We start from the raw sequence: 14,373 nt of genomic DNA on the forward strand, positions 1-14,373 counted from the left end.
TTCCATCTTATCAAGGAAGTTTTGATTGTCACTGTTTTGTCAGAGTTATACCAGTTGTAAACAGACCCTTAACCAAGTACAGCAACCAGAAGTCCTATGCATTAACAGTGAATGCAGTGCGATAAACCTGGTTCACATACATAAGTACGCTTAGCAGATGTAGGATACCAACCAAAATTGCTATAATTTTAACTGTTCCTATGACTGGTTGTGTGCTTTACATCCTTGCTAAGCGAATAAAACTATAAGAGCACAATTTTCAGGGACTAAATAGGTGTTACCAGGGACCAGTAGTGCTGTGTGCGCCATTAAGTATCATGCAAACATTTTTACAAACTTACTGTTATACATTGGCAGAAGGGCAGTGAATATTATTCATAAATATGCATGTTTTATCAGCTGATTCTTGGCAACCTGTATGGAATTGCATATTCATATATACATAAATAAGATTATGAATATGCAAGTTATCTTCAAATCCTAAATCCGATTGGTTAGAGATTCATTATACAGAATAAAGTAGTTGTACCATAAGGTCTGGCTTATGACCCTGACTGATAACAATATAAATATGTTTGGTTCCATTGGTTCCAAGCAAGGTCAAAAGGTCACAGGGAAAAGTCTTAACCAAACAAACATGTACATAGATGTGTACGAATGGCAGGGCCAGATTAATAAAATGTTTACGCAAAGTTTTGTCACCACCAATAGCATGTACAAATCGCGGACATAATTATAAGACATGCATTACACAGCAGCCATTTTGTCTAGTTCCTAAAAGGCCATGGTAAATACAACTATGATTTGCACCATCACATCATAAGCACCAGCCTTCTTTCAACATAGACTTCAAAAAGGGTCAGCAGAAGTACAAAGTATTATTTCTATTATAAGTAGACACCAATTAATCAAAAATTGTTTGTCCTTTCCTTTTTGCTTAATACCCCATATTTCATATTTTTCGAAAAAAGCACATGTAAATCAAATTAGTACAAGTGACTACAAATTGTACTCTTTCTATTGTTTATACCACATCCACAAAAATTAGCCATTTCAGAAGTCTGAATATTATTTCACTGAATCAAACATCCTCTTTCGATAGGATTAAGATATTTTATTAGGAAATATAACTTTTCTTCCTTTAAATTTTCAAATTATTCCTGTGTGACAAAAAATATTCCATGAAACCCAGGAATTTTCCCTTGAACTGCCTCGTACAACTACCAGGGACCATTGCCATAAAGCCTGTAAGCACAGAAATTTGCTTAGCACAGAAAAGAATTACTTATAACTCTCTGCTTAACAGCTTTCTGAAATTTGGCTCAGACTGTTGTGAAAGAATTTGTACTATAGACTTGCGAGTTGAATCCACAATAAGTCAAAAATGCAAACCAACAGGAACAGGTCGAATGCATAGAAATAGAACATGAAGAATGCTGTGCGTCAAGTTAATGCGTATCTGCTTTGAAGAAAATTCATGCAGCATGCAGCTACATGAGCAAGTTTAAGTGCGTTTCAGGGTTATCGACTGGTGGACTGTTTTACTCAAAACCCAGACTGGTCAACAATTGACCGTAGTGTTTGTATGTAATCATAATATGTCATGTGTGTACACATGAACGGATGCGAGGTCAAAGGTCCATCAGGCAGGATCCTGCCAGGTACTCGAGGCTGGTATCAAGGCTGGTATCTGGCGTTATTCAGAAGCCTGGAAGTGTGAAATCAGAGTGTGAAATCCGCAAGGATAAATACAGGTACCTGCTACCCAGATCAAGTGATTCCATTGGATACAACGATGTCATTGGATAATTGTGCAGTGACATGAGATTTCCATAGATGCCCAAAAAGTACACTCACGTCCGCCATAGAATTCGACGGTGTACGTATTTATAAGTGAAATGAATGTAGGTCAAAGTTGAATATACACGCCGGCTGGACGGCCGATCTCTGGCTTTGGTCGGAAGCCTTGAAGTGTGACGTCAGATGTTCAGACTAATGTTCAGGCTACTTCACAGACTACTGATAGCCGAAATCCAAGGCTAACAATAGAGGGCGCATGCACAAGCAGACGCATATGACAACTAGGCACAGCTTTATCCATGTTCTATTTCCTTACTTAATGAAATTTTCTCCCAACTCAATTAAAATATCACTGCATGAAAACCTCAAACCATTCATACCTTCCAAATAGTACGTAAATATAACCACCTCAATTATTTTAGTTCAATATAAAACTATCACATCTGAATCGTGCTTTCCTCAAACCATTTTAAATAATTAATGAAAATACTTTAAAGTTGTGCTGGTGATTCTTAAACAAAAGACATCTTACTATAGTTAAGTACTTATTAAATATTTGAACTATGTACAATTTGTTTATACACAAACATCTATACCCTGGTAAATTGTCAAAAGTTTTTTTGATGGGCAAACGACCTACATTTAAGTGTCAAAGATTTATGTCCCTTCTGGTTTTTCTCTCCACTTGTTTGGTTCTTATGAATGATCATAATTATCTAGTTTTCCATAGTAGTACAATGACATGAATTTCACAATAATATCCACCAGACCTAAGCACTGTCACTGGACCAGAAATATTTCCAAAGACACGAAGCATTTCTTTCAGTTTTTCTTTTAAATTAATTTGTTCAACTACTAGGAGGAGGTGTGCAAATCAAAATTTGTATTCAGTCATCCAAAGAATGGCTTTTTGCAGATTGGGCCGCATCACCTTTTAAAAACCCTTACAAGGTGATGTTTAAATGGGTCTCATAATTCAAACAAAGCTCTCCATACATGCGATAATAATAAAGTGAGCAATTTGGCACGCTTCTTTGAGGTGAACAAGCGCTGTATTAAGAATCCTATTTACTGTTATTGAGTAATTATTTGGGGGAAAAAACACAACTAAACAGCAGGCACGTTTTTATCTCATATATCATAATTAACCTCACTTATTTTTGACTTCACTGTTTGTAAACTGAATATTTGTTGTCTTTGAACTTGTTGTTTGTATTTTTAATAAAACCAAAATGAAATGAAATGAAATAAAAAAAAAGAGACTTGTGCATTTGTTGGGTTTACAGGTCCAATGTAACAATTACTAGGGTCTGGCTGGTGGCCCAGTGGGTATTTTAAGCTCAAAGTACAAGCTACAGAAAGAGACAAATCTTTCATCTTGGAAACTTACTTTTTAAACCCAACGACGAGAGCAAGAATGGGACTGATAGTAAAACCTCATGAGCACAACGGTGAGGTAGGGCCTGATTGAGCCCAATTTCATACACCTGCTCAGGCAGGAAATATATGTATTGCCTCACGATTAACCGCTTAGCAGAAATGAGCAGTTGTTCACTCACAATGTGACATGGGGTGAATTTCACAAAGAGTTAGGGCTAGTCTTATGACGAGTTACTCATCCTAACTTAAGGCCCGGTCCCACTGCAGCGATAACGAGAACGATAACGATCACGACGCAAAGAGAACGCTTAATATTGGTTAAATTGCTCCGCGCAGAATATGCACACGCTCATTCAACCAATAGAATGCGTTCTCTTGGTGTCGTTATCGTTATCGTTACCGCTGCAGTGGGACCGGGCCTTTAGACTATACATTGTAGCTATGCATTTTTGATATTTCTTAGGACTAGTCCTAATGTTTTTGATATTTCTTAGGACTAGTCCTAAGTTAGTCCACAGTTAGGACTAGTCCTAACTCTTTGTGAAGTCGACCCATAGTATTGTAACTACATGTTTATTTCTTTGACTTTTATTATTTCATTTTGTCATAACTTTTTAATCTTATCTGAGCGGTAAAATTTCATCAACACTAATTCACAAATTCTTTGGGTTTTCCTTAAAACCCAAACTGTCTTTTCAAAAAAAGTTTATCTGAGGTCCATTTTTTGAAGCAATTTTGATTTTTTAGAGGAGAAGCGTTTACTGTTAAAATATTACACCTTGAATCTTATAGCTCCAATAACTCATTTTAAAATTTCCATTTCTGGTTGACACAGTATGTACAGGCAGTGGACATGACGCTATTTACAATAACATTTAACAATAATAATACAGATACATGTAGGAATGTATTAATAGGATTAAATACTCTGAGAATAAATTGCCACTTGGTTTTCATTTCAATAAACTTGCTTAAAAGTTTCCCCCGAAAAAGAAACAGACACACACAAATGGTTTTTGACCCCGTAAATCAAGAACTTCCCTTTGTTCTTTTGACTTCCATTGTTAGGATTCAAAAGTGCAACACGAATGTTCTCGTACTATTAAAACACCAGGGCTTGATTTCACAAAGCAATAAAACCCATCGTTAGACAAATTGTCAGTATCACCATAGTGATTTGTATTGTGACATCACACTAAACTAAGAGCACCTTTGATTGATTTGCAGTTAAGATCAATCTTAGATCGTTGAGAAATCGACCCATAGGGCTTGATTTCACTTCACAAGCACTAAGATTAATCATTAGTTGTCAGTATCGACATAGTGATTTGTATTGACATCACACTAAACTAGAGCAACTTTGATTAATTTGCAGTTTAAGATTAATCTTAGCTCTTTGTGAAATCGTCCTCTGAATCCCTTTGTCAACCCTTAAAAGACCATTCATTTGTGTAGAATCGTCACAAAATTCCCGGACATTGGTAACATTCTTCATTTCTTCAATTCAATTTTGTCAGCTGCTTGTGGCAGCTATGGTCTCCAAAGTATGAAAGTCCACAGTTTCAAACCAAAATTTATATTAGTGTAGTGTAGTGCCGATAACAACAACAGGTTTATTTCATATACACAGGGCTTAAGTCTTTGAGACTAAAAAGAAAAGGAAAGCAATTTCTTGTTAAAACCCTTTTTACAGTTTCTTTGTGATCTCCAAAATGTTGTTTTAAAGGTAAATATATTTACAAAGCAAAAGAATGGTGAAGGCTTCAAGTGAAAGTCACTTTTTAGTGTGCGTAGATTTTCAAATGCGGCTTTTTAATTAATTCATTAGCTTTGAGTAACTTTCTATTTATTTCCCCTTAGAGAATAATTTGATACAATCTTTACCTTTCTTGTCCTGTTTGGATTTTTCCGATTTGCTTTTTTCTGATTTGCTTTTTTCCTGTTTCCCTTTATCTGTCTTGGATCTCTCCCAGCTTCCGTCTTCCGTTTTGCTCCTTTCGGATTTGAACTTCTCTTGCTTTGATTTCGCCCTTTCTGAAGGAGGAACGTCGTCAGATTTAGTTTTCGATCTTTCCAGCTTTGATTTCTCCGTTTTGAATTTTTCAGGTTTTGACGTTTCCACAACTGGTGGCTCAGTGCTCTTGATTTTGTCCTGTTTCACAGTTTCCTCTGACTGGGGTTTATCTTCCACAATGTCTGGGATGGGGACACAGTCTGTTCCAGAGTCTGCTCGAGTACGAGGTTGGACAGCAAAGAAGTCAACAGTTGTTTTCTCATGTTCTGGCGACAGCGCCCGTCGCAGAAGCGGCGAAGGTGGAGTGTCAAGATTCCACGAACGCATGAACTTCTTTGTCTTGACTTTCATCGGAGCTGAGAGAGTTGGGCTGGCGAGCGCATGAGCTTGGTAGGTTTGGGTGGTATTGGAGCTGCCTGGTGAATGTCCCATGTTAGTGACGATGGTAAGAGGACTTGGACTTCGCACCGGAGACGTAGGTATAGGAGAGGAACTTGGGGTTCTTGCGAGAGGGGAAAGCGGTATGTGACCGACAGACTTCCGTCTATGCCCGCTGCTTCGGAAGGCGCGGGGGAGCTTATGAGCTAGACCTGAAAGCGAGCTTGGTCGGGATGAAGAGTATGAGGCAGACATAGAGGCTGGGGAATTGGGACAGCTTGATCCTGAGGAGCTACTCTGAGAAAGAGTTACCGGGGAACTCATCGAAGCCTCAAGGGGTGCATGGAATATAGGTGGAGATCGTGGTGACTTCAATATCGTTGGTGACCTTGGTGATGTCTCCGCAGAAGGGGGTGATCTATATGTCACCAAACTATTGCGGTTTCCTGATGTCACAAGTGGCGACACCTGATCCACAGAATTCCTCTTCAGACTCGGCCGTCGATAAACAGAGCTTCGTCTCTTCTTATCAATCGTGTCCCTTCTCTTTGTTTTCTTTCGCCGTCGGGCCATCTTGCTCGTCGCCAGGTTGTGTCGTCGGCTGCCTGCCTTAATAGTGGTATTCTCCAAGGGCACCACGCGGAGGATAACTTGATTCTCGTCACTCAGCATTAGCTCAATGATGTCACGATGAATCATTCCCTCTACAGGCATATTGTTGATGTGAGTGATAAGATCCATGGGTCTTAGCCCTGCCTCGTACGCCGGACTAAGTTTCTCAACATTCTGTGACAGCGAAAAATGAAAATGAAAATTGGAATGAATACTCTGTGCAGTTGTTTCGTTTTGGATGTCATTGACTTGGTACCTAACTCAGTCTTAGCTTGAGTCAAGACAACTGGGTGTTGACCTAAAATTGAGCATTCTTAACAAATTAGCTGTGTACAAAACAGCGTGATGTTCCCTCATCTGTGTGCAATTTACATATTTCATGGGAAGGGTCCATTTGGCCTAATGAGACTGATTACTGGCCTTTGTGTCATTGTGTGTTGGGAAGAAGGGCGCAAGGCTCTATGCCCTTCTTCCAGGTGCACTAAGTAGCTTTCTCCAGTAACAAAAGACTGTAGCAATAAAATGGGGCAATAATGTAATGACTTTTTTGCCAGAATTACCCTAAAGACAATTGTTTCGATTCCCAAGGAATTTAATCTTCTGACAATGTCTTATGAATGGCAGAAAACTGATCAAACTTTCAGTTGATTTCTTGAAATGCAACTTTGCACATTACTTAATTACTCTTTCACCGGTAACCTTTGTTACGTCCTTCCACAAACACACAGTTTATAAATCAAATTGAAGCATGTTTCAAATTTGACAAATAAAAAGCCTGCCAAATCACTCACCGAGACCAAGTGGTGTATGGTGTACACATTACTCTCTCCAAGATAAACCCTGATCGCTCGCATCTGAAAGCCGTATCTACGGCGTCTTGGGAACTTCTTAATGACGATGGGCGGCTTGAGGGGACCAGTGGCTGGAGAGAAGTCTCTAGAGGGGGAACCATCTCTGGAGCTGGTGCTGGACTCACCCGGGGAGTTGAGAGGGGATGGTACATGGAGCTCATCACCTGGATAGAAGACAAAGATAAATTTTCATAATTTGTTTTTCTTTCTAAAACGCAACTTAAAGCCATTGGACCCTTTTGGTAAACAGTATTGTTCAAGACTCACACTCTGTGTATCACAACTTATATATAAAATACCAAACCTGTGAAAATTTGGGCTCAATCGGTCATCGGAGTCGAGAGAAAATAACAAGAAAACCCACCCTTGTATCCTCGCGTTTCGCCGTGTCATGACATTTATGTTTAAAATAAATCCAAAATTCTCGCTAACGAGAATTGATATTGTTTTACCGTTTTCTCAAAAAGTAAAGCACTTCATGGAACGATATTTCAAGAAAAGTCTTTCACCATTACCTTCTGTGAACCCTGTAAGTTATTGGTAAATCTGTGAACTTTTTTTTTTTCTGAACCGAAAGGGTCCAATGGCTTTAAAGGCACTGAAACAAAATTTTGGGATAAAAACTTACTTGTAAATGAGCAAAGGAGAGCTTTTGGTACTTTTAAACATTGTGAGAAACAGCTCCCTCTGAAGTAACATGGTTTTTGAGAATGAGGTTATTTCTCACTCAAATAATAGAATACCAGTTTATTATACACCTGAAAGCTCACAAACTTGTGCAACAAGGGTTTGTTTTCTTTAAATTCGGAGACCTACTCATTTTACATAGCACCATGTAATGGTTTACAAGGTGCTTTGCAAAGAATCTTTTGAGCATAAGAGCTAAAGGATTAAGAGTGTGACACATACATGTACCTGTAGGGATAATGAGAGACAATGTCCCCGACGATGCAGACTTGATAACTGGTCGAGATTGCGCCTGGTCAACACTCGTCAAACTCCCCTGGCTCCCTGAGCTACTGTTACCATCTTTAGACAAACCCGGCGAGGTCTGCGGATCGCTGGACTGCTGCTCGTTGGAGGACGACACACCAGATGATGGACTGTCCTCTTCTAGCGAGATGGAGAACCGAGGGAGGACGTCCTTCAGGCCTGGTTTACGGGAGAGGCGCCGACGTGTACGAGGGGAGTAGTCTGGTGTCAGCTCGTTAGCTGTGTGTGCGTGTAAGGAGTCCATGATGATCGGGTCACCACACCGATGGCTGTGCCGCCTGTTAGGAAAGCAAGTTACACTCAGAAAATTAAAAATTCATTCTTCTATTGAATGATAATTTAACAATTTATAAAATGATGACTGCATTATAACATAAGGTCAGTGTGCAGCAAAGTATTGGCCAGAGAGGTGTCTGGGTGTCTTTTGGACACCCTGTTTTACTGTAATCATTTACATGTACACGTATTGTAAGTGAACAAACTAAACCCTTTCGCCAAATTTTTGCTAAAACCTCGGCATTTAGTCAGTGCCATTCATTCAACATCCACAAATCATAAAACAGCACTAATAAGTAGTTCTGATATAGCTATTTTCAAATCTCCAAGGGGTCTCAAAGCGCTCATTATTTTTCACTACAGGTACACAGAAAGGAAATGTTTTAGTAAGGTCATCTGAAGTCTTTTTTTGCCTCACCTTACAACAGTTGCATGATCAGAGGATTTCTCACTCTTGCTGCGGATCTTAACCGTTGGCTGCCCGCCGTCTTTATCCTGGAGTTGATTAGGCGTCGCCCCAAAGTTCGGAATGGGCATCGGGGCGCTTAGAGACCTCTCTCTCCGTTCAGAATCATCAGAGGATTGTGAGACGCTGCTGCAGGATCGATTGTAGCGTGGGGAGAAAGTCGTGAAGTTACCAATCTCTAGGATGTCTTCATCGTCGTCATCGTCTGAATCTACCTCGTGGTTGTAGCGATCGGAGCGAGCTGGAGATGAAAATTGGGATGATTAGACTTCATTTCCAGGAGTTATTTGTCTTTTAGATTAAACATGGCTGAATTAATGTTTGGAACCTTGATAAAAAAGACTTGAATCTAATATCAGATTTCAAAAGACACGCAAGCTCTTCAAACTTGACAGTGTGCCAGGCCAATTTCATGCTGTTTACAATAAAGTTTCTTAAGTTGGCTGCTGACTTTGCTAACGTTATTTTCAAAGCTGCTTTGAACTTGTGTATGCCTCGACTGTAGTTATTGTGTATGCCTTAACTGTAGTTATTGTTTCAATAATTTGTTTGACTGCAAGTGTTAAAATCAACCGACAGGTCACACTTTTCTTCATCTGGTGATACATTCTTGTTTGGTTAGAGAGACAAATTTGTTCATTTTTTATACAGAATTTAGAAAAATCTAAAGAGGCTGTTAATTTTGGTTCAAAACGCAAACAAATATTGATCACTGATGAGTGAGTTAATAATCTGATGACTCAGACGTCACAAACATCCAAGTCAGAGCCCCGATGGTCGAGTCATTGACCACTGTCACTCAATCTGAGTTATACAACACTCACTGCCGATAAGAGATGGGATTGATCTACAACTTACTGTCAAAGTAGCTAGTGTCATCCTCCCCATCTAGCTGTGGGATAAACTCCGCCTTCTGTCTTAACATGGAGCCCCAGTCCAAACCAGCAAAGAAGATGTGCTCTTTGACCTCCTGGCTGCCTCCAGTACCAAGGCGGAAGTATGGGTTCTGCTGAAGGAGTCTAATGATTAGGTCTTGGGCGTCGTCTGGGAGGGCATCGTCCCCGTCAGGCCACTCTATGTCAACTGTAGGAGAAAGAGAGATAAAAAAGCAATCAAATTTCAAGACTCTTAAAACATAAGCAAGAAGACTCCACACAGAAAACACTGCTTAAAACAAACTCGGTGGTCTAGTTGGTACGACATCTGCTTTGGAATTGCAAAAGTGGTGGGTTTGAATTCCGCCTGAGTAACATGTCAGTTATTTTTTAATTTTTCTTTCACAGAACACAGGAAAGAGTACTCAGTATACAATGCTCACACACATTGGTGTAAGGGTACAACCAAAAATGTACTTCATCCTCGATGCAAATTTAACATCCATTAAACATATCTCAACTCACCCAAAGTAACAACATAAATAAATAAATATAAGTTGAATTTTACCCTTACACTGATGTGAGTTAAGCACTGTACCGAGTTCTGTGAAAAAATAAAATCTACAGGCAAATTACTCGGGTGCAATTTGAACCCATGACCTTCACACTGCTAGAGCAGATGTCTTACTACCAGACTTAACGACACATTAGTAATTGTCAAAGACCAGTCCTCTCACTTGGTGTATCGCAACATATGCATAAAATATTAAAAATTTGAGCTCAATTGTTCAGTGAAGCTAAGAGATAATATTGAAAGAAAAAACGCCCTTGTCACACAGAGTTATATAATTAAAGGTGCTTGATATCAAGACCCCAAATTCTAATTTTGAGGTCTCAAAATCAAATTCGTGGAAATGTACTTCTTTCTCAAAAACTATGTTACTTCAAAGGGAGCCGTTTCTGAGAAAGTTTTATACTACAAACAGCTCCCCATTACTCGTTATCAAGTAAGATTTTAAGCTAGTAAATATTTATAGTAATTACCAATGGTGTCCGCTGCCGTAAAATAAACCACCTAAAAAAATCTTCTAAGGATGTCTTACCATTAATGGCTTGCGTGAACAACTCTTCAGGCGTGTCTCCCAAGAATGGTGAGCAGCCCACTAAGAACTCGTACAAGACCACACCCATGGACCACCAGTCCACCGGTTTCCCGTAGCCCTGGCGTAGGATGACCTCCGGCGCGATGTACTGCGGGGTACCACACACCTGCTGATCAACGAAGAGTTTGGTGTCGTGATCAACACTGCCCTCGTACAGGTTTGTGGTCACTGAAAAAAAAAAGAGAAAGTGGTAGTTTTTTTTATTAAAATGATGAGCTTGATTCTGAATGAAAGAATGGTGTTGTTCTAAGCTTTACACGTTTCGGAAAATTGCAAAAATTTGAAATAAACAAAACTTTTTCCATCTCAAAAAAAGTCAGATCGAACTACTGACGCACTTATGCAATTATATTGCAGCCTAGTCATCAGACTCACCCTGTATTATGTTCCATTTAATAGATGTAGTAAGGTAACGTACGCAAAACTAACTAAAGGACTGGAGTGCGTGAATAACACGTGCGTTACAGACCGTACCACGAAGAACAAAGACATGCTTCAATGGTTTGGAGAGGTATTTATGTGCTGGGGCATGGGCTCATTTGCATTTTTCTGAATGGAGGAACTTTCCATTTTATTTAAAGGGTGGTTCAGACTGTATTAAATGGAACATAATACAGGGTGAGTCTCTCCCCCTACGGCTTCATATCATTCCAATTATATGTCAGGTAAGTACCTTAACATAATTTGAAACTGTTTTGGTGGTGTGGGGGTTCCTGGACACAGTAAGGCTAGCTCAGAATATCTGCCATGTATCAACGGCAAAGTCTGATACGATAAACTGATGGCCAGAATGGTTTTACGTTATCAGAGGGTTGGATCTGTGTGGGCAATGTGGGTCTGAAAAATATTGTTGTGTTGGGGGGTTTCCCTCCCACATGTAAAACTGATCATATCGTCATCATCTTCTTCATAGGTGTATTCAAATCTATGGGTAACAAATCAAGACCCTTTAGAAGATGTTTTTGTTTCATAACCAGGAAGATATAGGAGTTATAACCAAAAGGGAAGGTTCACATTTGGTAATTACTCAACACAAATATTAACTTAAAAACTGACTTGGTAACGAGCATTGGAGAGATGTCCATAGTATAAAACATTGTAAGAAACGGCTCCCTCTGAAATAGCATAGATTTTGAGAAAGAGGTAATTTCTCACTAAAATAATAATAGATTTCTAGCTAGAAAGCACACAATTTGTCTAACAAGGGTGTTTTTTTCTCATCATTTTCCTCGCATTGTTGATCAATTGAGCTCAAATGTTCACAGCCTTGTCATTTTATGCATGTTGAGATACACCAAGTGAGAACACTGGTCTTTGACAATTACCAATAGTGTACCTTCCCTTAAAAAGCATAAGTTTCTTGGTTCTAACTTACAACTCATGAGTCCAATCTTGGAGAGGCCAAAGTCTGTCAGTTTTATGTGACCAGTTGAGGTGATCAGCAAACTACAAAAACAGGGTGGAAAGAGCAAGTTATAAAAAAAGGCCTTAAAACATTCAAATTGCCAAGAACCAATTGTTGTACTAAACATATGAGATCACGATCGCAGTAGACCTTATGCACACCAATGTATATTAGCACTGTATACTCTGTACTTTCCTGATTACTAGGGTGCACTGCCTAACATTTTCCAGGGAGTGACACAAGAAATATACTCTCAAAATGAGATGTTTTTGTTGTTCCAAGAATACAATCTTTAGTGTGAAGATTAGAATTGTTTATTCAGCCAACGTGCAAAAGTATAACATCGGAAATTGTTGTGTACCTCGAGCTCTCCAGATTAAACAATCACAAAATTACATTAAAAAAAAAATTACAAAGAAAATACAAAAATATTAATCTAGTGGGGTTCGAACCCAGGACCTTTGCAATTCTAGAGCAGTGTAGTACCAACTTAAACACCAAGACTGCCTGGTAGCTAGAGGCAGTTATAATCCTATGATTATAGTCTCACTGATAATAATAATAATAATAATAATAATAATAATAATAATAATAATAATAATAATAATAATAATAATAATAATAATAATAATAATAATAATAATAATAATTATAATAATAATTTATTGAACTTATATTGCACTCTCTCCAGGACCAGCCTGTTGGAGAGCTCATAACAAAAACACAATTCCAGTAAGATAATTTAAATTATGAAAACTACTGATCCATCATTCTTAGTTACTTACTTGTCTGGTTTGATATCTCTATGTACGATGCCGTAACTATGGAGATATTCCACAGCAAGAACAGCCTCACCAAAATATAACCTGATGAATATAATTTATAGAAAATATTCTTCACAAACACTGTCAGAGAGGTGGTGAAAATAATAGAAGTTATAGTTTTGTCAGACATTGGAACAGAGAGAGCATTAGCACCCCAAAGACAGAGCTTTTGAGTTTGGTTTGCCCCACTCATGCACAAATAGCACTCTGAGAATATCTTGAGTAGTTATCTACTTTAAGGTAATTTGTGTGAGCCGCCATTTTAGTTGTGTAGTGAAGTTCAGCTTCCCTAGTGGTTAATCTGCATAACTTTGCCACACAGGCATGTCTTATGGTATTGATACTATATTTCAACGGCTGACGTAGAGGGGGTGCACAACAGACACAGCTGACAAATGAGCTAAAAATGTTGTCTGGGCCGACCACCATTCTCTGCTTACAGAGCAAGCACCAACTGCTAGCTGTGTAAGAGAAGAATGCCTAGTTATGTGGACTGCGCCTGCACACAAGCAGAAATTCCCTGATTACCTGTAAAATTGTAAGCATGGAATTGCCTGCTTCCGTAAGCAATAATTCTTTGCTTATGGTGCAGAGCCATGAAATTGGGACCTGTTTTGAAAGCCATGTATTTTTTTAAGTTGGGTGTGGTTTAGCTTGGGTGGGTCTGCAGCCAGTTGGGTATGATTCAAATTCTCCTGTATGCCAACAATGGCTTCTGGTGTGTGACTGGGTTTGAGTCTACACCTGGGCATGGTCTATAGTTGGGTATGGTTGAACGCTGATGAGATCTAAAGTTAGGTATGGTATGGTATTGCACATAATCTTAAGTTAGACATCATCTTCAATTGGGTGCTGAGTGAAACACTTGTTTTCTTACCTTGCCATCTCATAGGGTAACAGTCCAATGTTTTTTAGCAGTGTGGCAACATCTCCCCCTTCAACGTACTCCATCACCATACAAAGATGTTTCTGCAAAACAAATAATGATTCACTCATTTAGTTCATTATTCACCATTTTGGCATGTTGTGGCAGAGTGGTCTGGCACAGAGCTCAAGATCTGGGTGCAAATTCATCGCACTTTGGGTTACACGTCTCGAGATGGTGGACACAACACTATGACACTATTAGGTTTGGGTAAATGTTGTTGTATAAACCCAAACCAAATGGTGTACTTGAACTTAAGCCTTGAACTTAAGCCTTGAACTTAAGCCTTGAACTTAAGCCTTGAACTTAAGCCTTGAACTTAAGCCTTGAAGGGGAACAGCAATGTCCATTTGTTGTAGGGCACTTCTACGAGAAAAGTGCACATTTATACAGGAACCTTGCAGTGTACCA

General features: G+C 39.0%; 1 protein-coding gene across 10 annotated transcripts in view; it reads right to left on the reverse strand.

Moving 5' to 3' along the window:
- Positions 1–59: 59 nt before the first annotated feature.
- The window catches only part of LOC139945907 (microtubule-associated serine/threonine-protein kinase 3-like), a 107,255-nt gene continuing 92,941 nt past the window's right edge, over positions 60–14,373 (reverse strand). For 7 of the 10 annotated variants that reach the window (XM_071943416.1, XM_071943413.1, XM_071943414.1 and 4 more), the window contains 9 exons: positions 13,915–14,006; positions 12,999–13,079; positions 12,184–12,254; positions 10,749–10,976; positions 9,629–9,853; positions 8,723–9,011; positions 7,945–8,306; positions 6,976–7,199; positions 60–6,358 (listed from right to left, as the gene is read on the reverse strand). In XM_071943416.1, the coding sequence (XP_071799517.1) occupies positions 5,027–6,358; positions 6,976–7,199; positions 7,945–8,306; positions 8,723–9,011; positions 9,629–9,853; positions 10,749–10,976; positions 12,184–12,254; positions 12,999–13,079; positions 13,915–14,006 (2,904 nt within the window). In that variant the 3' untranslated portion in view covers positions 60–5,026. The remainder of the gene's footprint in view (positions 6,359–6,975; positions 7,200–7,944; positions 8,307–8,722; positions 9,012–9,628; positions 9,854–10,748; positions 10,977–12,183; positions 12,255–12,998; positions 13,080–13,914; positions 14,007–14,373) is intronic. The other 3 variants (XM_071943417.1, XM_071943415.1, XM_071943423.1) reach the window with 1 other exon arrangement.

This window comes from Asterias amurensis, chromosome 13, assembly GCF_032118995.1.
Source record: "Asterias amurensis chromosome 13, ASM3211899v1".
Taxonomy (NCBI): Eukaryota; Metazoa; Echinodermata; class Asteroidea; order Forcipulatida; family Asteriidae; genus Asterias; species Asterias amurensis.